This window comes from Corvus cornix, chromosome 7, assembly GCF_000738735.6.
Source record: "Corvus cornix cornix isolate S_Up_H32 chromosome 7, ASM73873v5, whole genome shotgun sequence".
In the NCBI taxonomy this organism is placed as follows: domain Eukaryota; kingdom Metazoa; phylum Chordata; class Aves; order Passeriformes; family Corvidae; genus Corvus; species Corvus cornix.
The window spans coordinates 36,521,525-36,544,679 of NC_046337.1; the positions used below are offsets into that span (position 1 = coordinate 36,521,525).

At 48.2% G+C, this 23,155-nt stretch overlaps 1 protein-coding gene across 4 annotated transcripts in view; it reads left to right on the plus strand.

Annotated features, from left to right (window-relative positions):
* The window catches only part of VWC2L (von Willebrand factor C domain containing 2 like), a 47,916-nt gene that overhangs the window by 18,388 nt on the left and 6,373 nt on the right, over positions 1-23,155 (plus strand). For 2 of the 4 annotated variants that reach the window (XM_010407855.4, XM_010407854.4), the window contains one exon: positions 912-1,041. The exons of 1 other annotated variant lie outside the window; for it this stretch is intronic. In XM_010407855.4, the coding sequence (XP_010406157.1) occupies positions 912-1,041 (130 nt within the window). Of the gene's footprint in view, positions 1-911; positions 1,042-6,844; positions 8,652-23,155 lie in introns of those variants that run through there. One more of the 4 variants, XM_010407856.4, reaches the window with a different exon arrangement.

Sequence of the window (23,155 nt, forward strand, 5' to 3'; positions counted from 1 at the left end):
CACTCATAAGTCACTGGGAGCCTTAAAACACTGACCTTTCTGTTTTCAACAGATTTTTGCAGCTTTTTAAAGGTTGAGACAGTAACAACTGTGCAATTTGGAGGTGGATAGAGATTCCTGGCTGAATTGATGGTGCTGAAACAAAACCATTTAGCTGGGTGCTTTAATCCAGAATTCCCTTACTCAGCAGAATTACTCAGTCTCTTAATTATTTACATATTTTATGTGAGCCTGTTGCTCACAAGCCTTGTTGAAGCAAGCACAAGAGGGGCCAGGTTGAGATCTCATGGTTGTGTTATGGGAGTGTTCACAGACCCCTGATGCAGGTGCTGCACAAACACAGAAGAAAATGGGTTTGCCCCTCCAAGACCAACACTATTCCCCTCTGCCCTGAAGAGTGGGAATGAAAATACCCCAAGAGGCCAGGGGATGGACAGGCCATCCCAGCAGCACCTTTCCAACAGCTTGGGGGTGGCTCGCAGTGGTGGTCTGCGTGAGAGATGGGTATGGCCTGGAAAATCAGCCTGCCCTTCCTTCCTGGAATGAACCACCACTCATGACCTTCCACGAATCCTGCTCTTCTTCTGGCCAGATGTGTAACATAAAACAGATGGGTAGAGAAAGGTACAACCTAGTGACTGCAGCTTTTTTGGCAAAGGGACCTAAGGCCCTAAAGGACCCCTCACTCTGTGTGTGGGGAAAACAAGGCTGACGCTCGCTGGTTTTTGTGATGTTGTGGTTGCATATTTCATCTGGTGCTCTCTGGTGCCAGAGGTTAACTTGTATCACCCATGATGAATGACTCCGTCAGGGGGTATTGAACGCTGATGTGTTTATCTTGTGGCAAGATGGGAATGTTGCAAAATTGTGAGCTGCGGGAGGCAATGGGCTAATTTGAGATTTGTTCCTAGCCCTCGCCATGCGAATGGTGTCGCTGCGAGCCCAGCAATGAAGTTCACTGTGTTGTAGCAGACTGCGCAGTCCCCGAGTGTGTCAACCCAGTCTATGAACCAGAGCAGTGTTGTCCTGTCTGCAAAAATGGTAAGAAAGAACTGTGTTGGCTTTAACAGAGATATAAAGGAAACATTTTATTGAAATGCTGTTACTGAGGTTTGGTTCCATCGGCACGGGCTGGTGTTGGGGCTGGTCCTTCTCTGGTGCTTCAGTTATGGGGTAAAAATTAAAGCTGCCCTTCCTGGCCTGTGTCTTCTACTTGAAGCAGATGGAATGGCTGACTTGACAAAGGTTTTATAGGATTGAGTCCTGATATCAGTGATTGTTGTTTCATGTCTCTGCTTTTTTCTCAAAATTAGTCTAACAGAGACTCAAATACATGAGAAAAGAGAGGGTCATTGTCCCTACAGCAAGAAACCAATGGTTATTATCTAAGACCAAGGGAAAACTCACCAAAATCAATAGCAGAACTTTTTCTGTGGCCGGTAAGATGCCCACCAAGCCCAGAACATCATTAGCTGTGTACTGGAGTCAGTGTGTAGCGCTGGCCCTCATTGTCCTGCTGAGGTGATTTCATGAATTAGAGTCTGAATTAGTAGATTCATCAATACTTTCAAGAAGTGTTTTGGAATGACCAAAAGTACCTCTTTGGAAAATAAATCTGTTTCCGAAAAGGTCTCCCTGGTCTGGTACCACAGCCTGTACTCACATATGTCTCTGATGTGAAGACAGATTAAAAGGTAAGGCAGCTGCACATAAACCTCTTCACAGCTTTCTGAACATGTAAGAAATGGCTACTTGGATTCATCTCCTTGTGTTTAGAATTCACTATCCGTGTATATTTGCTCTCACATACATCACCGCTGCTGGATAAGAGTTATGGTTGCTTTTGTACCTAAATGAAAATGTTGGTAAAGAAATAACATTTTCAAGACATTTTCTGCTCTTTAAGACGGAGTAAAGGCACAGAGTTGGAAACATAAAATATTTTTACTGAAGGAACTCGAAAAATTAAAAAATGTTTGGAAAATTATGCCATCAATATTACTTGAAATCCTGTATCTGTATTTTGGTTCAAAAATACTTTGTCAGATTCTCACTGAGTTTTGTGTTTCTGTTGTAAAGCAGAAAATGTACGTAGGAAATCTCACTGGTTTGTTTTTATTGACAAAGTTCAGAGGAGAGGTGTGTTACCAGCTCTGCGCATCACCTTTGTGGACAGCCCGCTGTGCTTGGGTGTGAGGTTTCCCATCACACTCACCAAGATCGGTGTCCTGGGTTGGTGACTCGGGGGTACCACTGGCTGTCACCAAGCTCAGACTCATTCACACCCCAGCAAACACCTCTGGAGCGTGTGTGGCCTCTGTGTTCCCATCGCGTGTAGGGCACCATCCCACATCCCCTCATTTACAAGTGGCAGCACATCCCATCCGGTTTGCATCACGTGAATCCAACCCATGAGCATCCCTCAGGCTTCCCAGGAGTGCAGGCTCAGAGGAGCCTTCACACAGGTCCAGGAGCTGCTGGATTTTTCTCCCAACCCTTCACCACCATGAACAATTTCCCCAAGAACCACATTCCCACTTTGGGGCTTGGTGACTTTCTGTGTTGCAGTCTCCGACATCCCTGGTGACCAGGGCTGAGAAGCATCTTTGTTCCCACAACTGAGTGCCCAAAACACGAGGGGGAAAGGGAAAGAGCAGCTCCTGCTGGTGGAGACAAGGACAGGACGACAGAAGGAAGGCTGCATGGAACACAGTGAAGTGATTGGAACCCTCATGGAGAAGCCAGGAGGCTTCATCCATGGTTGTACCAAATCTCTCCCCTCCTCTCTTCACTCATCTGTTGGGGATACACATAAAGCTCTGCAGCTGAAACCCATTTTAGGCAGGGGTGTATTTCTCATCATCCCCTTCAGAGCAGGGAGCGCTTTGGGGATCCTGGTCTCTGCGGCTCGCAGCACAGCTCAGCCAGTGGAGGGCTGTGGCTGTTCCCTTGGGATTGAGGAGCACATCTGCATGGGGATGCTGCAGGGGGAGCTGAACCCCTCCTGGTGTCCCAGCCTGGCTGTAGGGATGGAGACCCCTCAGCTGGAAGGGCTTTCTGCTCCTCCTGCTGCAGCTGGAGCTGGCCGGCTTATAGTTGGCCCAAGCTTGCAGTTTTGACTGCGTCCTTCACAAATGTAATGAAGTAATTCCCACAGTGATAGGAATTAGTAGGCACCAGGGCAGTCTCCTGTGTTGTGAGGAATCTGATGATCAGGGTTTGTCACTGCTCTTGGACATGCTGAGTGTGGCACACACCGTTCACCTTTCTCTTACAGTTTGGGAGATTCAAGTGGAAGTAGCAGCCATTCCTGTGTCTCTTCCCATCTGAATCTCTCTGACACATCCTAATGAATAAGGAGCACAGTGTTTTCAGCTCTGTGTTTGTCTTGAGACCAAAGTTTTATCTTTCAGCTCTCCATTTCAGCCAGTCATTTAAAGCTCAGTTTCACAAATGCATGAAGATAACACAAGCTGACAGACCCACTTAAATGACTGAAACACCCCTTTTTAAATTTATTTTGTTTTTTCCTTCCATTCAGTAGCTTTTGTTTTCTGTCAAAGTGGTGAAGACACAGTGCCATGTTCTGGTGTGATGAAAAGATTTTAGTCCTTGTGGTCATAATTTCAGATTGACAAACTGAAGAGCTCAAGGGATACATTGCTGGGGGGGAAGTTAATCTCTGTGGTGCAAATCCTCAACTCAAAAGCTACACCTTAAAATTTTGGTACGGAAAATCCTCATTTCAGGTAAAACACAGCCCTGCATCATTTGCTGTACTCTGCTAGGAGCATGGCTTGCCTGCTTGTTTAGCTGTTGCTGCTATTAATGAGAAAATAATTTTCTTTCCATACAGTCAGGTAGATTTTCATAACTTTATTAATTACATTTTGCCAAGAACAGAAGTGCTGGGTTTTGGTGAGCACTGGAACAGACTGCACAGAGAAGCTGTGGCTGCCCCATCCCTGGAAGTGTCCAAGGCCAGGTTGGATGGGACTTGGAGCAGCCTGGGAGAGTGGAAGGTGTCCCTGCCCATGGCAGGGGGTGGAAAGGGATGAGCTTTAAGATCCCTTCCAACCCAAACCAGTCTGGAATTCTGTGATTCTGTGATAATGCAAAAATCCATTGATTTTAACATTCCTGACCTGAAGATTCATAGAAAGCCAATACCGATTTCCCTCCCATCATTTAAGAGCAGTGTGAACAAATGGCTTTGGAGATTTGTTCCTTCTTGGCTATAGAAATGAAATTGTTATCTCGTGCTTCACTAAACACAGCAGCTCATGCAAGGCTGGCTGTTCCTGGCAAGGGATACCACATTCCACACGGAGCATGCGGACTTCACTGGGAGGCTCAGATTTGGGGCTGAGGGAGGGAGAGGACGTTTTCTCCTTCGTGTCCTATCATCCAGTTTGTCAGAGTGGATTTTAAGGGCGATGGCTCCAGGTGCTGTGCAGCATTTCTGTCACAGAAATGAAAGGTCACTGGATTTCACGTTTCCTGGTAGTGACAGACCACAGAATTATGGCCCCGAGTTGTTATTTCCACTCACTGTGACTTCTCCAGACACACAAAAGTATGTCACTGTTGTTAACTCTCTCCTCTGCGGGATCCCAAAGTTGCCTGTCACTGGTAGAGTCCAGCTCGTGGTGCCACCATTGTGTCCCTCCTGCCTCAGGTTCTGCTGCAGCTCAGTGACAACATCCACCCACTCCGCCTGTGCCGGAGCCTTTCCGGGCAAATATTCCCAGCGAGGTCCGCATGCTCCTGTGGCCAGGGCTGTCGAGGTGCCTGTGTGGTGTTACTGGGCCCTTCTCTCCTCACCCTGCACTCTTCATTCCCAGACCTCTGCTTGTCCCTCCCCATAAACCCATCCACTGCTGTGGGGCGAGCCCTGCTATTGGTGGGATGTGTGTGTTTTAGCTCCCTTTCTATGCATCACTTGGAGGTTGCTCTTCCCATTTCCTTCAACCCTTTGGATGTGGTCTGGGAACAGTGCGGGATGCTGGGATGGGGGGCATCCCCAGTGTATCATCCCTGACATGGCTTAATCTGGTTTAATCTGTGATCCAGATTAAATGGGTTCCTCTGCTTTGCCAGCTCCAAGCAACTCTCACCTACTGCAGTGCACAAAGGGAGAAATTCCCTGTGTTTCATTTTCTTGAGGTATGAACTAAACAAATACTATAAATTTTTGGGTTGGGGTCTGGTTTTGACTCTAATTTAATTTTTGTTGTCACCAATCCTCAACAAAAGAATTTGTTACCCAATGAGCCAGATAAAAGCTAACATGTCCACAGTGAAATATCTCCTGGCGAGTGTGCTTACTCAGCCTGGGCTTCTGGAGACATTCGTGATGGAATAGTGGGCAGCAGGAAGACATTTCGTAGATAATCTGTCACTGAGTCTTTAATTAAAGTTTTAAATTATCACAGTTGATACAGATTTCCAAGTAAAGAGGCTGATCCTGCCATCCACACACAAGTAAAAGATCCCTTTGACCTTCAGCAGATTTTACATTGGTAAAATAGCATGTCTTCAGGCAAAGCTCTTGTGGGTATTTATTATAATGTGCTATAAATATTAATAAATCCCTACAAATGTCTTCATATTTGAGGGCATGAGCACAAAAGTCAGTAAATAATAATTTATTTCTGTGCGTATAAACCCACATTTTCCCTAAGCTTCTCTCTTAATTTACTGAAATATAAACTCGTTGCTCATTATTTCTCTGTTGGAGTTAATTTGAAATAAGCATTCTGCACCCCAGCCTGATCCTGCTGTAACACTGCGTGCTCAGGAAACCCCCAAGGATTTTCCCAGCCTCTTGAAACCTTTCCTTTGGCAAACAAATCGGTGTTGCACATGTCCCTGAGTGAGTTTTCCATGTCTCTGTGTAGATCAACACCCGGGGGCAGACCTTTGAGGCTGCCTTTTCTTAGCAAGTGCTGTGAAGAAATGCATTTTTTTCTAAGTGGGAGACTTTTGGGAGTCCCCAGGGGGTGTCCCTTTGGAAAAGCTGTGCCGTGGGCAGTGGGGCAGTTGGTGTCTGGACATGGGCCAGGCTATTCCTGTCCTGGCCAGCCAGTTCAGAGTTGGTCCCTGAACTTCATTTCCATTCCCAAAGTAAGCAGGGCAGGAAGTGTGGATGCCACCGAAGGAGGCACTGGTGATGCAGTCATGGAGCAGGGAGCTCTTCCTTCCCAACCAGGGACGCAGCCAAGCCACTGCCCAAGTACTGTCCTGGGAGGGCAGTGGGAGCTGCTCATTTTGCAAAACCCTTTGGGATTTTGCAGGACAAAAGGCTCCATCTCAATGTAAATTCTTTTAGGTGAAGGTAGTGGATTAACAGTGCATGTTGGTAACCAGTACTGACAAAAACCCTTCCCCACATGGTCTCTGTTGTTCCAAATTACCGCTGTCTTGAAAAGTGCCAAGATTTTAATATGGAATAATCCAGTGCCAGTGCTTTATTGCATAAATGTAGCTTGTTATTTATCTGCAAGATGTGGATCGCTGAAGCTCCAGGTCATTGTTTTGGAAAGCTTCTGCTTCCAACTTGATCAGTGACAAAAAAGACAAGGAAGCATGGAAAAAAATTACTAAAAGTGTGAGGAAAAAAAGAGGGAAGGATTTGGGGACAGGAAGTTTTGTCTGCCATTTGATTATATACAACTGTTGGAGGATAAAGGTGACACAGAAAATGTGGCAAGAGGATGAGAGAAGACTTCATATTCATTTACTTTGTGGAAAACAGTGATTTGGAGCCATGGAGAGATCCCTTTAGAAAAAGTAAAAACCCAAACCAACGACTAAATAAAATTCCATTTCTAATTTATTTCAGAAATTCCTGAAATGGCCAGATTTTAAGATTGCACTTAAACCCCCTTCAGTCACAGTCTATGCAATGTGCTGGTTGGTTGTGCAGATGCAAGGGAATGTGCCCAGCCAAGGAGAAGAAGTGTTGCCCAAGCCGGATTTTGCTGGACTCCACCATCCTCTCCCCAGGTCCTGGCAGCTGAAGGCAGTAGCATAGTGTAGCCACCTCACCCTCCATGGCTGTGAATTACTGATGGCAGCCAACTTTTGGGGCACCTGGTCACCCCCACGGCCATCATTGCCTTCAGGTGTCAGCCTGAGAGGCCACGGGAAGGACTGGATAATGTTCTCTGTGATGACCAGCAGGAGTGTGAACTGTGGTGCCCTATTAGCTCAATTAAAGCAGTGATGTGATTACCAGCAGAGGAAAGAAAGGATTGATTTGAAAGCTGGTAGAAGATCAAGACTGAAAACAAGGCGTATTTGGGCCAGGCAGACACCAAGCTGACAAAATACTCCAGTACTTGCTTTACTGTTCCTTGAGAAGCCATTTCCCTGAAACTGATTTTCAGTGGAGCTCGTCCCTCTGATCGCTTCAGGCCAAGGGGTTAAAGGCACATAGATGCTGAACTTGCCGGTGAGAATTATTAGACATGCAAGCATCTGTCAAGAGCTAGATCCTCCATTGCTTTGGAAATCTCCAGCACTTGGATTATCCAGATGCTTAAATGCCCTGCTGAGTCAAGATTGATCTGCTCCCCATGGTCAGAGCTGTTGGAAGAGGCCTCTATAACAGTGAAAAGCTTTGGAAAAGTTAAAACTTGCAAAATCAGCGGTGCTGGTGCTGGACAGCATCGGGGAGAGCTGAGCTGAATCTGTCACCTCCTAACGTTTCGGACGAAGTGAGACTGAGAGCAACAAGGGGGAGAACAAAAAACCCCTGAACTGTGCAGCACTTAATGTGATCAGCTCCATCCCACAGCTCAGTGCCCACACAAAACCGGGGTGCTGGGCTGTGCAGTGACAGGGAAGAGCTGGAAGAGCTCCGTTCCCAGGGAGCTGCAGCCTGGAGCCAGTGGGACAGCAGCCCCTGAACCCAGCGTGTTCACCTGCACAGGTCACCTGCTGCTTCCCAAGCCTCTGTGCGCTCTGCCCCTGCCCAGCAAGCAAGAAAGGGATAATTCACAAATTAAACACGACAGGAAAAGGCTCTGCCCGACTCTGCCCGACTGCTGAAGGCCAGGCAGGAGCTGAAAACTGCTACCCTGAATTTGTACCCCAGGTCCTAACCATGCTTCCGTGCTTCAAATGAAGCGGAGTTCAAATGAATGTAACAGGCACTCTGAAGAGAAGGGTCAGGGAGGATCATGAGAAGCCATTTGTGGGATGGGACCAGCTCCAAAGCTCTCTTTCAGCGGACACGGCTCTCAGAGATGTGGGAAACACATTTCCTTCATTACTCTTCAAACTCAGAAATATTTATCAAGAAGCTTTTGCTTATAGTGATTGTTTTCCCTTGGGGAAATGTTGCTGAAGTTTGTGTGCACTGGCATGTGAGAGTGGTAGTTCAAGATTCACTATCATCATGGTAGTATCTTGCAGAGAAGGGGTGGGTTAGGGGTTTTTTGGAGGGGAAGAGTTCCTAGATTCAGGTTGGGAAGCCAGGTTCCTTTGCAGAACACAAGGAGCCAGGGCAGTACTGCAATTAAAGCAGGCATCGTGTTGCTGTTCCCCACCTGATTCTTGGTGTGACTTTAAAATACCAAAAGTGACATTATGATCCAGTGACATTGCTGTAAACCACTTTGCTGCAACAGAAGCCTAAAGCCAAATCCTGTGTCGGTGTCACTTGGTGTAACACACAGCATTTTTTTACTCTGATTTACTCCAGCTGAGGATCTGACCTGCTGATGCCTCTGGGTGGCTCAGTGGCACATTGCAGGAGTCTGGGGTGTTTTGCATGGTCAGGGTTTCTGAAAGGATTAGAGAGGTTTTGCTTTGGCTGCTCTAGGAGGTTGGGATTACGAAGCGTATCTGTATGAGAAGAGGGGCAGACACTGTCTTCATGTATTTCTAATTTAATGAATGTTTAATGCTTCTTTATTGGAGCCTACACGTATGTAGAGCAGAGGATTTTAACAAGGGGTTGACTTATGTCAAATAATTTATGTTTGAGCTGCTCCTTTTACATGAAATGCAGACTTTATAGAGCAAAGAGACTCTAATGAAAATATGAATTAAAGATTAGAGCTAAGCAAGTCTGAGAAGACTTAGAATTAAGAAAGGCGCTTAGAAGTTTTCTTCTCCTGCTTCCTTTCCTTCCCTCCACCTTTCCTACATCTCCATCCCCTCTCCTTTGGCAGGGTGCTGCATTTCAGGGCAGCCTTCTGTCCCTCCCACACGGGCACAGCTCTGTGAAGGACAGCGGGGCAGGAACCTCAGCCTGGGTGTTACTGTGTGGCCATACACAACCCCAGCCCGTCACTTGCCAACTCAGCCATCACTTTGGCTGGAGAGACTAGAAAGTGGATTGAAGGTGTGTTTTCTTCATCTCTCTCCCTGATTTGCTGGTGAAGTGCATCACCTGGGCAGAACAAAAATAAATGCAGTTCTGATGGAGCCATTTGCCAGAGGGAGCCATAATTTGGTGCAGTACAACCAGGTGAGGGTGCAAGGACATGGTTCATGGGTGGCAGTGGTGCTGCTGTGTGACAGTGGTGGAGCTGTGCTGCCTGTGGGAGGTTTCTGTAGGACGGGGAGAGGCTGGGACAGTGCCAGCCATCCCATAACTCCCTGTTGTGTAAGGTGCTCTTCTGTCCACAAACATCAGCATCCATTTCCTTCCACCCCCTTGGCCCACTCCCTCACTCTCAGCTGCCTCTCTTCACACGCTGGCTTTGCACAGGCGCTTTCAGCTCTCAGTGCAGGTCACCAAGCCCAGCACCAGGGCACTGCTCCTGCAGCATGAGCCTTGCCTTGGCTCCATCCCTGCAGCACAGGCTGCAAAGAGCTTGGCTGCTGCAGGGGTTCCTTTCTTGCTCCCCTTGTTCGTGTTTCAAAAACCCTTCTGCAGTGTTGATCTGAATTACTACCCAAGGCGGAAGAGCTTAGGCTTGGTCATGAGGAAATAAAAGCCTGGTGGGAACGAGGAGAGGATGTTGCTTTCTTTGCTGTGGCTGGTGGGGTTGGCCTCGGTCAGTTCTTTGCAGCTCTGGCCATGTTGATGCTGCTCAAGGAAAGAGGCTGGGCAGAGGAGTCACCCATGGGACCTATCAGCACTTTGTAATTGGAGGTGAACTCCAGGATGTCCATTTTCGACTTGTACCTGCTTCTGAAATCCTAATCCCCTCAAGGAATTCACTGAGGAGTTCAAAGAAAAAGGAGTAGTTATGGACTGGTACCACAATGGATGCAAACTTCTGTAACTCATTTTACATCAAGTAAAACACAATTTGTCCCAGTTACAAATGTTTTGTGCCAGGTAGTGCTGGTAGGGAAGCAGTTTGTTAGAATAAATGGAGCAGGACCTGATGTACGAAAAAGAGAAGTGCTGATGTCCTGCCTGGGGATCTGTTGAAAGCAGTGGATCTGTGTGAAGATGAGCACACAATGTTCTCCCCAGCCTGACAAAGCTCAGACTTTTTCACTGCAGCCGCCTGAGAGTATTTGAAGAAGATGGAAATATGTTGGTCAGAAAATGCTGACTCACTGAAACCTCCGTGGGAAAAAGGCCAGTTAAAGCAAACTCACTGTTTGTATGTTAAAAAGGGTTGGGAAAAAGCTGGAAGTGATGAGATGCCCTATTTAATGCTTTCAGAACAAACTCCCTCAAATCTATGAGGGTAGAAGGCGTGACATGGTTTTAGATGTAGACCTTTATTTCATACTTTGGAATATTTCAGTGGAGAAGACAGAAACGAAGGGGCTTTTTGCCCTATTAATTATTTCAGACAGCCTGCTCTGATTTTTACTAAAACCAGAAAGTGTTCACACCTTTGACTTTCCCTCCGCGTGTGAGTGGGAGAGGAATAGGAGAAATAGCTCCGACTGTGATGGGAAATGTCCTTCCTGCTTGGCTCTCCCTCTCACCTGGGTAAGTAACCAAGTCCAGGATTGACGGAAGCTGACAAGAAGAATGGAAAGGGACTATTAACAAGGGGCTGGAGTGACAGGGCAAGGGGGAATGGCTTTCCACTGACAGAGAGCAGGTTTAGACATTCGGAAGAAATTCTTCCCTGTGAGGGTGGGGAGGCCCTGGCACAGATCGCCCGGAGAAGCTGCAGCTGCCGCATCCCTGGAAGCTCTCGCCGCGTACAGGAAGGGCTACAACACCCAGGCAGTGACCGATCCCCGTCAGCCGCTCGGGCGCAGCGCGTCCGTGCCGAGCCAGCCCGGTTTGCCAAAGGCTCCGATTGCCTGAGGCTGAGCCACCGCTGAGTTTCCTCCCAGCACAGCCTCGCTCGCTGGTCTGTGACTCATCCCCCCCGCTGACGTCCGAGGGGCTCCTCCCGCATGAGGATTATCGCTTGCCCGGGCTGCGTCATCCCCGATCCCGCCGGGAGCGGCGGCCGCGCTGTGCTCGCGGACCCTTCCCGGGGCGCGTCCCTCGCAGCCCTTCCCGCGGGTCACGGACCGGGGCAGCGGCTGCCGGCTGCTGAGGAGGGCATTCGCTTTTCTTCACTTGGTGCCCGCCAGGCTCCGGGACCCTCTCTGTGCTACAAGGAACGCGGCAAGAGGGAATTTCTGGTTACTTCTCAAGCTGTGCCAAACAAAAAAGAAATTTATTACAGGCAACGTCAAACTGTAATTGTTAAATCGGAAATTAAGTGGGAAACTCTGATAAAAATGAAAACCTGCCCACGATAGTAACAATTAGATATATTTGCCGTGTTTTGTACAGAAACCACTTTTTGTCTGGGCTACATCATACCCTCCCAGAGAGTGAATACGCTGTGATCCAGTTCCTGAGGCTGGTGTTAACTGGCCTGACTGCCTTGCTCCAAGGGAAACATCCATGCTTGGTGTGCAGCTGAGGATCTGCCCACTCTCTCATTCATCCTAAGAGCTCGACAGTGAAGGTTTCACATGCAGAAGAGTCAGGGCCAGTTCCTGTGCCCGTATAAGCCCCTTCTTGGACAGTTTCACCCAGACTGGAGAGACACACCTGCCCAAATGCTTATTTGGGTTTCCCAGTTGGGTCAACCTCGGAAATAAAGGTGGCTACTTTTCTTTGCAGATTTAGCCTAACTTGCATCTATGGATCTAAAGGCTGGAGGAGAGCTGCTGAAAGTGGGATGGCCTCCACGGAAGGCATTTCAAGCCCCCAGCAAAAAACAACCAGGGCCTTCCTTGCTCCTGTGTTGTGTGCATAGTGTTTTTGCAGTGTGCACTGCCCCTTCTCCTCTGCTCGTTTTCTCCATCTCAGGGAAGTGCTGCCTGCGCTCTCCCTCTTGGGTTCATGTGCCCAAGCTCCTCTTCTAACCTAGGGTTAAAGTAGCCAGAGATGAGAGGAAAGGAGAGCATCAGCTAATTAAGAGCAGTGGCAGTGTTGGTGCTTGACAGGTTCACGTGGGATGCTGAAGGCACTGTCAGACTGCCTGGGACAGCCTGTGCCAAGCAGGCTGGGCTCTTCCACCCATGGATGCACCAGCGTTCCAAAGCTCTGTGTGAAAGCTTTTCCTTGCTGCAATAGGATTTGCCAGATGTGGAGGTGAGGCTCAAAGTGCAAGGAAATGTGTGTGTTTTGCTCCTGACTGAGGTCTGGGCTTTCTAGACACAACGTGCTCTGGTACAGAAGTGTTGGCACAGGGAAGGCTGCAGTAACCCAGGGATCGCATGGGCTCGTTGAATGTTGGCTCCGAGGTGGGGCCAGCCCAATGGTTCTCATCACTGTGCATTAATGGGTCACGGCAGTGGGGGTCAGCAAAACATCATTGACTTTTTGTTTTCCACTAATTATTTGGGGGAAAAAAATTAAATAAAATCCCCCACGTAAGCTCATTGTGTCACAAACTTCCCCAGCTGGTGAGGTGGAAGCAGCAGAGGGTCTGTGAGGGGCTTTGCACCCAGCGTGCCAACAAAGAGGAGCCCGGAGGTCTAGGCTGCAGCCCCTCTGGAAGGTGGCACACACAAAGGAGGGGAAGAGCTCCTCACCCGAGGGAGCAATCTTCTCTGAGGCAGCTGTGAGGGCACGCAGGCGGAGGCAAAGAAGAAGAGAGGGGACTCTCCATACGGATTCCACGCGGAGGTTTATTCCGGTGAAGGGACAGGGACAAAGAGCCAAATCCCCCAAGGGGATTCTATAGTGGGGCTAGGGAAGGCGGGGGAAGGGATTCCAGCCAATGAGATAAGGACAAGTAGGCGGTGTAGCAGTGAAGGAGCCAATGGGAATAACACATAGGGGGGACTTGGGGAAGGAACCAATGGGGTGTCGAGTACACAGCATTTTGTAGAACTAATACATCTTAACTAGGGAAGATGAATATACATGTACATAGAACTGGGAGGGGGAAACATGAGCTAATCATAGGGAAACATGTAAATCATAGATGTGGGGGATGGTGGGTTCTCACCCTCACCACGGAGGGAGCTGCTTTAGACCTCGGTGCCTGAGGACTGCAGTTTGGTGTCGGTGAGATCTTCAGTAGTTAGAGGGCTGGAGCCGCCTACACTGGTACAGGTCTGCCACTGCTGGCAGCCCTGGCACCTGCCAGCACCAGGTAGGACTCCTGACAAATGCCATGAGCACCACATCCCAGCAACGTGTCCCGTGTGCTGCAGTGTCTCCTTGTGCATTTCACTGCACGTCAGCAGAGTTTCTGCATTTCTCTGCTGAAATCAGTTGCTATGTCGAGGATTTTGGCAGTGCACCCTAGGAGGGGATCTCTGGGGCAGGGCACCATCCCACACCTGGACAGCAGTACCCACAAATCATCACAGAATGGTTTGGGTTGGAAGGGACCTTAAAGATCATCCAGTTCCAGCCCCTGCCATGGGCAGGGATGCAGTAGCAACATGCCACGTTGCTGCTTTGATTTAAGGCAGGCAGGCAGCCCACGTGTTAGGGGTGACATTTTCCTTCTTTTAGTGTCTCCAATCCGTGCCAGACATACATTTGTCCCCCTCATGTCGTCCTGCCCCTAACGTTTCACAAGACCTGTCCTAATTTTTCTCCCAAAATTTGGCAGCTGAGAAATAAATAAAGACAAGAGAGTTTATTCCCTGAGTCTGGCAATCACTTCATGGCCCAGGGAGGAAGGACACAAAGTAAGAGTCAGGGAGGGGATCTGTCTCAGAGGCACTGGGGCAATGCTGTCTTCAAAACAACCATTTCCCAGGCTTTCCCCTGGGGCTAAAACTCCGAGACAGAAAAAACCCAGTAGCATAACTTGTGCCATTGGCAAGTTTTCCTCTTCCAGGGTCAGCTGTGATTACGTTTGGAGAGTGCTTTGGTCTTTTTGGCAGTTTTGGCCATTGCTGCCATACGTACAAGGGCATCTGGAAATCTGTTCCCAGTTTCAGCAAGTGTTAACAGGGAGTTCTGTTCGCTGGGCCCATGTTTGCTTGCTGGCTGCAGCAGCTCCGCGTTGAGCACACGTGGGCCCCCCTCATATCCCCAACAGGGCAGGGTCTGGGTCCAACCCTGTATCAGGGCATGCACAAAGCCTTTGAGCCTCCCCAGGAATTCCCACTCTCTCTTAGTTGCAGGGTTTGGGGTGGTTCTGGCTTTTGGGGTGTTTGTTTTCCCATTTTTTTTTACTTCCTGTGGCTGTTGAGCTCAGCTTTTGTTTTATGTGTTCAGGAGTACAGGAGTGTGTTTCATTTTCCAGATTAGAAAATGCTCAGAGGTATAATCAGGTCCTTCCACAGTATTTAATTATCCATAATTAAAGGCATCTACACAAAGCAGCAGATTTTCAAAGACTATTCTTGTGTTACATTGCTAATGAATTAAGTAATTAATTGGCATTGAAAAAATACAATAAGAAACATCAATCTTTTAAAGTAATGCATTTTTTAGGGGTTTTATAAAATCTTTAACTCGTATCAGGTCAGTAGCTTGTTCTAATGTCTAAATCTCCCTTCTGGCTTTAAAAAAGATTTCTAAAGCACAAAATGAATGCAGGAAAAACAAGGCAGGGAATACTAGCTGAAGAGTGTGGGAACACTCAGAAATGGGGAACTTTTGGAAGTCATTGTCCATCACTTTGCCATTCTTTCCCACAGATCCTTCCCTCTGCCAATAAGGTGTGAACCAATTCCCATCACACTTGAGGAGGCAGTTTGCAGCCTCAAACCTTCCTGTTGCTGCAAGTTGAATAGTTTTCTGCTGGGTTTAGTTTGAATAACCTGCATCCCCTCAGGAGTCCCCACTGCCTCTGTGCCTCAGTTTCCCCAGCAGACTTCCCTGTCCCAGGGGGACTATGTGAGAATAACAGGTTGTGAGCCCTTCAGATCCTGTGGTGCCACTGAGACCAGAGGGTGAGCAAGAGTTTCATCCAGGAATTAAGTAATAAAACCAGATGCAGAGTGAGGGATAAGGAAGCATTTGGGAAGTTTGGGCAGGAAGGATGCAGAACCATGTATATCCACCGTAATTTTTCTCCAGCCTTTCATCATTCCCAGCTGTTACCTCACAGAATAACTGTCCTGTCCCAGCACATCAGCACAATACCACATCTGCCAGAGTGTAAAGCCCACGTGCACTGTGGTTATGGCTTTTGTGGTGACACCCAGAACCCCTGGCACAGGAAAGGACCATCCTTTTTCCAGTGGATGATTTCATTAAATGCTACTGTTCCCATGCAAAATCTGCACTGCTCATCTTACTTCTCACAGCACCATCTGAAAGCATCCTGGAAATGCCATGGATACCGTTAAATTCAGGTAGTGGAATAGGAAGAGCAAAACCTGGGACAAAACATGGATTGCAGCTGCTTCTGCAGCTGCTGGAGAAATCAGGACAGGTCCCAGCAGAAGTGTTCAGGAGCCTCTTTATTCCAGAAGCACCAACCTCTGCTTGGCTCTTGTGTCCATCAGACCAAGGTGTGCCCATCCTTGCAGTGCTTTGCTCTGCCCCATGTGTGTCCTCAAGATCCATTCACCCATCCTGCCCTGCCCGTTCCATCCCCTCCTCTCCTCTTTTCTCAGGAGATGCAGATGTTGGCACAACAGTGCCACATCCTGTCTCTCTAACATCAGGCTTAAACGTTGGGGGGGGGGTCAGAAAAGATGTTTTCCTGATTTTCCTTTTCTGTGCCACAGGCAGGTAATTAAACTCCCCACATAAACACAAGAAGTTGTGTTTCTGCCATTGCAGTTATTCCCTTTCTACAGGTAATCAATCATTTGTATGGATTTGCATAGAAATGGGAGCTTTGCCACTGCAGCCTTACCTAAATTTATAGGGATGAAAACAGGAAAATCCAGAGGCTGATACTGTTAAATACCCTCCAGAAGATCCATCCTTTGAATGGAAGGGAAACCTTTGCTGACTGACTTAGATTTTTAACATTAAATTCCCCTTTCACTTGGGTGTTACCTGCCCATGGCCATCATTTCTGTGTCCATCATCACGGAGGCCAGGAGGATGGGAATAGTGGTGGAGACTGTGGAGGCCAGGGAGATGGGAATGGTGGTAAAGGCAGCAGGAGATGGGTTCTGCTCAAAGTCAGCAGCAGAAAACCAACAACTCAAACACAAGCCAGGAGCAGAGCAGAAAGAACTGGTTTCCAGAGCAGCTCCTTCCTTACAGGGAAAGTTTTATCTTTGCTTTGAAATCCCACTTCTAACACAATCCCACATTCAAAGCTGTGATCAGAAAAATCTGTCACCAGGTGGGAAACACAACTGGGACTGTGCTGCTGCCCCCAAAGCATCACCTTCATGCCACAATGGCACAAAGGCATGAGGGCATTTTTCCATCAATTTACCCCATCCCACAGGGATCTGGTCTGCAGTGAAGCTGTTTTCCAGACAGGAGCTGGAAGTTGATCCCGAGCATGTGGTTCCCACAGCTCAGGAGAACCCCATTCCCGTGGTGGGGGCTGTGTGCCAACAGGCACCCATCGCCGCTGCGGCATCGTCCGGCGCTGCGTTGGGTCTGCAGCACACTGCACCTCTATAAAGGAACAACTCAGACAAATGTGTAGCAATCCTGGTTCTTCCCTACATTTTTTTGTTCCTGTTTGATACAAAATGAGCCCAGTCACAGTTTCCATTTCATTTATGACTGATCTGAAAAAATCCCCTCACCCCATAAAACATCCCACAGCTGTAGTGACCAAGTTAGATTCAATTCTGGCTTTATATTGAGTTGACATGCAGCCAGCTCTCTTCCATACATCATCTGTGATTGCAGTTAAGCATGAAATACTGTTTTAATTCTTACACCAAATGTGGGGTTTTTTCTCTGAAGAAAAAAAGACATAAAAATGTTAAAGTGGGCCATAAAAATCATTATATTTTCACATGAAGCGCAACCAATAGGCGAATAAGTTGGCTAAAGGCTCACAAGACCCAGAGAAAAAGTCCTGCTTGTTATTCTTTTGTTGTTAACCTTTAAATGGGGCTATCTGGGCAGGGACCACAGGCCTGGTGCTTTGGCATCCAGGGGCTGTTTGGGCCTGTACTTCCCTAGATTAGGGTGTCCTCCCATGCCTGCATGGATCAGGAGCTGTAGCTGCCTGTGGGAGTGTCCCTGGGAGGTGCCCAGACCACTGCGGGGTGAACACCCAGCTAAGTCCCTGGATGAGTTTGCTGCTCTGCATCCCAGTTCCTTTTTTGGGAAATACTGGCCGCAAGGGCACAGTCACTGGGGCCGAGCCTGTCCCGTGGCATGCGTTGTTCCAGCGAGGTGAAGGCAGCACAAACACAACAGCCCATTATACAGGCATTTAATTTTTTTTTCTTCACTTAAAGGTTTAGTCTCTGGAAGGTCCAACTTTTCCTCCCTTTGGCTGTTGATTTTACTGGTAACATTGTTAGCTGATGCAGTAGTTTAATGGTAGTTTTATTAACTGACTTATTTTAAATTAATCAATTTGATACCAGCTCAAAAAGAAACACCTCTCCTTATTTGCCACGTTTGAACCATTAAAAAAATGAATGTGCCTTCAGCACTGTTGGAATTCATATTGGGAAATACCTATTTAGACAACTTTCTGAAAGCCTTTTACTTACCTGAAAGGTTAAAATTACCTCTGAGTAGCTTTCATTGCCCACAATTACAATCTACATGTACTTAAGAAAAAAAATCTATGGTGTGCTCCCAGAGCTTTATGCTGTCTGCAAAAAGACTTTTAAGAGCAAATTCTGTTTGTTTGCTCAGGTAAATGTTGAAAGACACATTTCTCCCTTAATAGATGGTTACTGCTGGCTTTGAGGTGTTCCTGTTTTTCTTCTCCAGCCCAGAGTGTGCACAGTAAAATCTGATTCAGAAAACCTGCTTTGGATGCACAGTTCCTGCCTGTGCAATGCTGGGCCCTTTGCCTTTGCAAAACTTGCTAAACTTTCCAGTGCTGATCAAGGTATTTGCACACATAGATCCTTTTAAAATGAAGAGGAATTTGGTATGTAAATCCCATAGGTGACGTTGAAAATGCCAACCTGCATTTTACACCAAAAGGAGGGGGGAAAGCCCTGAATTTTCAGCTGAGTCTGAAGCCCTGGGAGATGCTCTTCTGCTGTCTGGGAGCTGATCCATGTGCTGGCTCCTCCAGCTAGGTAAAACCTCCTTGGTTTCACTTCCAGGCTGCCCCCATTTGGGTGTTTGAGTCAGCAGAGTGAATAAAGGGTTATGAATTCGATATCTATTAATTTGCCGTGCAGCAATGCCTAACCCTGCGGGCCAACAGTCCATAAGCCACAAATGGGTTAGAAACCTGGTAAAATGGGCAAACTGGGCCTGGAGGTTTTGCAGGGAGCTCAGGGTGCACTGAGATATGCTCCCAGTTTTGATTTTGGGGCACTTGGGATCAGAAACAGAGGGGCTGGGTGCACAGGACTGGGGAGAATGTCCATGTGGGGAGGCAGATACCGTCATCTAAAGCAGTGGGAACCGTACATGTTTCTGTAGTGTGCCCAGATCATGAGCTTTGCTCCACCATTTCCATGCTGCCTTCCCTGAGTGAGCTGTGCCAAAGGTCCGATCCAGAGCTCTGCTGCCCTGGCACAGGCAGTGCCCAGGGAAGGGCGGGTCAGACATGACCATCCAGAAGCCATCAGAGATTGGAAGCTGTGGCTGCTCCATCCCTGGAATTGTCCAAGGCCAGGTTGGATGGGGCTTGGAGCAACCTGGTCCAGCAGAAGGTGTCCCTGTCCATGGCAGAGGGTGGAGCTGGATGAGCTTTAAAGTCCCTTCCAACCCAGACCATTCTGGGACTCTCTGCTCTACCTTGGGCTTGGTCCCCTGTTGTCCTGCTCATCCCACAAGCACAGAGGATGAAGAGTGGAGTGGGGCTGTAATTTTCAGCTGGTACATTGTAGCTGTGGAAGGGCCCCTGTCGTCATTTGTCTTGGTGAGGGATGGTGTCCGGCCTGTCTGCGGAGCTCGGATCGGTATCGGCGCCCATGGACGTCACTGCTCCCAAACAGACGGCTTTTAAATTGCACCCATAGATCTTCCCTGCACCAAACCGTCCCTGCTCCAGTATTTAGTGATGCCTGAAGTTATGTCTCCACATCAAATTAAGTAACTGTGCTATCAATAAGGAGGAGTAATGCGGTGTGTTCCCTTCTGGATGTCTCCCTGTCCCTCATTTGTTTGCTGCTGCTGATTAAGACGGATAACGAGCCATCAGTATTTTTCTAACTGTGGTGCAAAACAGTGAGGCCTAAATCAGTCTCTGTCACTGGGTGCCAGCTCATAATTTAGGGAACTCAAGTGGAGCCCCTGCATTCATTAGACTCCAAGACAGCAGATACTTGGGATTGCCTGAGCAAAGCCTGGATGATGTGACCATCTCGGTGTGAGGAGAGCCAGGAGGGGATGTGGGGCCACCAGGAGATCCCTGTCCCACTGGGCTGGGTGGGAGCTGCTGGTGTGTTGTAATTCCTTTATTGTGCGGCTGCATCGCTGGCAGAAATCAGTGGAACAGCTCCCATTGCCCTGAATTGAGCTTTTCACCTCCCCCTCGCCTTTTTAATGCATTCCTTCTAATGATGGAGGGCTGGCTTGGAGTGAGCAACTTGGATTTAATTTGGACAAGGATACTGCAGATACATATCTGTTTTCTAACGCAGAGATTAAATAACTTTTAGGCATCTTCACGCACCCAATAATGTGAATTATGGCTGGAAAAATCTCTCCCGTAAATAGGCAGTACTTGAGAAGGGCCGTTAACATTGTGAGCAGTGAAAAATGCAGGAAGGGTGGAAAAGAGCTGCAGATCAGCTTCAGAGGAGAGTAGTTCTTTGGGGCAGTGGTGCACACAATTGAAAGCTGATGGATGTCTAGAAGGTACCACCAGATGACTCCAGGAGTTGTTAGCCAGAGCCAGCAGGGTTTGTCCACAAATTAGAAGAGAAGAGGCTCTAATTTTACAACATTTTACAGAAGAAACTGAGGGCATTTATTAGAGGTGCCATCTCTCCGTGGGTGGCTAGACAAGGTGGCAAAGGAAGAGTGAACCTTCCATCTTGGGGTCACCTTGAGGAGGAGACACTTGTTACCACAGCAGGGAGCCACAGACTGAAAGGACAAGGGGAAATGGTGTTAAACGACCAAGACGACTAAGATTTCCTTTTGGTTTTTTAAAATACCAACAGCAGTCCAAAAAGGGGGAGAGAGCAATTCCGGAGCTTTTAAATGGCAGGGGGTTGGAAGGCTGCTGGAGCCACCACTGGCCCTCTAGAGGGAGGTTTAATTTGTGGCACTTGGGCTGGTGTGTTGGTAGATTTGGTTCCTAGTTCCTCCTGAAAATGGAGCAGCATCCAGATGTTATTGAGGGGGCAGATGATGCATTGATGCAGCCTCTGCATCACAAGAGAGCTCTCTGCTGCCTGAGGGAGTGAGCAGGCTGAGAAGGGGCTTCCAGACTTGGGATGGGGACACTGACCTGAAGCAGTCCCACTTGCAGCCCTGCAGGAGTCTCTGTGCAGGCTGGGTGTTTGGGTGGACTTTGGAGTCCAGGGGGTTCTTTTCCCCTGGTGTTTGTACTGGGAGGAGCTTTGTCCACCAGCAGCTGGAGGACATGGACATCACCTGCAGGAGCAGGGAGCAGCAGAGCCACAGCACAGTGCTGTCCCCCCTGCCACCACTGAGAAGTGGCAGACAGGGACCAGAGCTGGGCGAGTTCACAGGGTGTGAACTCACTGCTCCACATCGCGGGGTCATGGCAGCCCCGGTTCCAGTGCACCCTCAGGCTTCAGCCATGCTCCGAGCCAGGATCTCCAGCTCTGGCCTCTTTCTAACACAATAAAGCTCAAGGGTTGTTTTCTTTGGGGGGGTTTTCAGCTGCCCCTGCAGAGCGTCGCCAAATTTAATTTTCAGCAAGGCAAAGTTCAGCATCTCCACCTGATTTCTTTATGTCTCACCTCTGGTTTCACCCACTGCCTCCTCCTTCCCCCAGAGAGGGGGGCTGGCACTCTCCATACCAGGCAGTGAAAATAAAACTTCTTCCCTCCCCAACTCGTTAATTAAAGCCACAAATTGAGCTCTTTTCTTGCAATCTGAAGTGATCACATAAACAGCATTGGCAGAGCTAAATGAACATTTGAAAACATCCTGCAGGATCAGCAGAGAGGAATGGTGTTAACCTCCAGAAACAGAGGCCATCATTAAAAACAAGATGCTGGGTTTCCTTCCCTTCTGAGCACAGAGTTCAGCCTGGACATAGAAAAACTTCCAAGATGCAGACAACGGGCAATTTTTTGCCTCTGTGACAGAGCCTGGGGATTCTGCTGTGTTTTTCCTCTTTCTCTGTTGGGGATCCACGAGCATCCTTGTGTGGATTCCGAGTGTCATCCTCATTTGGTTGCTGCTTTGCAAGGGATTGTTTCAGCACCAGACACCAGTGCTGGAGACTGCATGGCTTGTGGTGTGGGATGGTCATGTGAAGCCTGGGAGAGGCCTGTTTTGTGGAGACATGCAGAGGAAGATTTGCCTTCCCACTGGGAAGACACTTGGCCATGCTTGGTAGAAACACCTCCCCCAGGCCAACACACACTGCCAGCAGAAAACCCCCACGCCCAGTTGTGTTCATGGTCAAGCTCCAGAAGCAAAATCATTGAGCCTCATTCAGCTGAGTGAGTGTCCAGGGGGATGTTTCAGGATGTATCCATTCCTAAATACTGTCAGGAAACACCACCGTTTTCCACTTAGCCCTTGCAACTTTAATTGTGGGGCACACCACTTGGGAGCCTGAAGGATGGCTGCTGAATTGAGCTGCTGTTTAGCAGCTGTCTTAACTAGGCAGATAAGCGTAGCCATCAGCACCTCTCTCCTTGATGGAATCCATTGACTGAATAAGCTAAATTCTGGAGTCAGCTTTAATATTTCCTAAAGGGATGGGGAGGCTCTCAAAGAAGTGGCAGGAGACATATTTAACTGAGGGGAAACTACCACTCTTGCTGAAATCAGAGGTTGCACAATGAGAAGTTCTGGTGGAGATGATGAGCTTTGTCTGGGGCAAGATGCTATGCAGGGCACATCTGAATATCACAGTTGGCCTGAAGTGATCTGTGCTTGCTGTTTGATTAACATTTGATTTCCTTTTATTGCTTCTCTGCACACACAAAGCTAAATTCAGAGCTGCTGAAAGCCACGGGCAGAGCTGCTGAGTTCAGTAAAACCCATCTGAGCAGTCACAAGGAGCTGGGGGGACGCTGTTGTTCGGCACTGAGTGGCTCCAAGGCATCAGCTCATGGTGTTGGAGAGAGCCTGAGCCCCGAATTCCCTCCAGAACAGGGGTGCAGTGGAGCAGGGGCATCATGCAAGTACCTGATCTTCAGCAGATGGTTGCAGAATTTTCCGTCATTCTCCCCAAACAACAAACGAAATATGATTTTTTTACATCTCTCCCATCAAACCAGCATCTGAATGTCCCTAATATATCTCCATAAAAATCTTCACAGCTGTTCTAGCAAACAGCCTGGAGTGCTGTGGGTTTTATGAGTATTAACTATGTTAAGCAAAGCAAATCTCACAATTACACTGTCTGTGGGAGCAGCAAACTTCTCCCATCAGTCTCCCTGAGCAGGGAAAAAGGGTGATTAGTGTCCTGTTATCATCACAGTCGTGGTTTAAGATGCTTTTACCAAGAGCAGGACGACAGCCCTTGCCCAAAGCAGCTTCTTGTTCCTGCTGCTATTATCATAAGTAACCTGATGTGCTTGA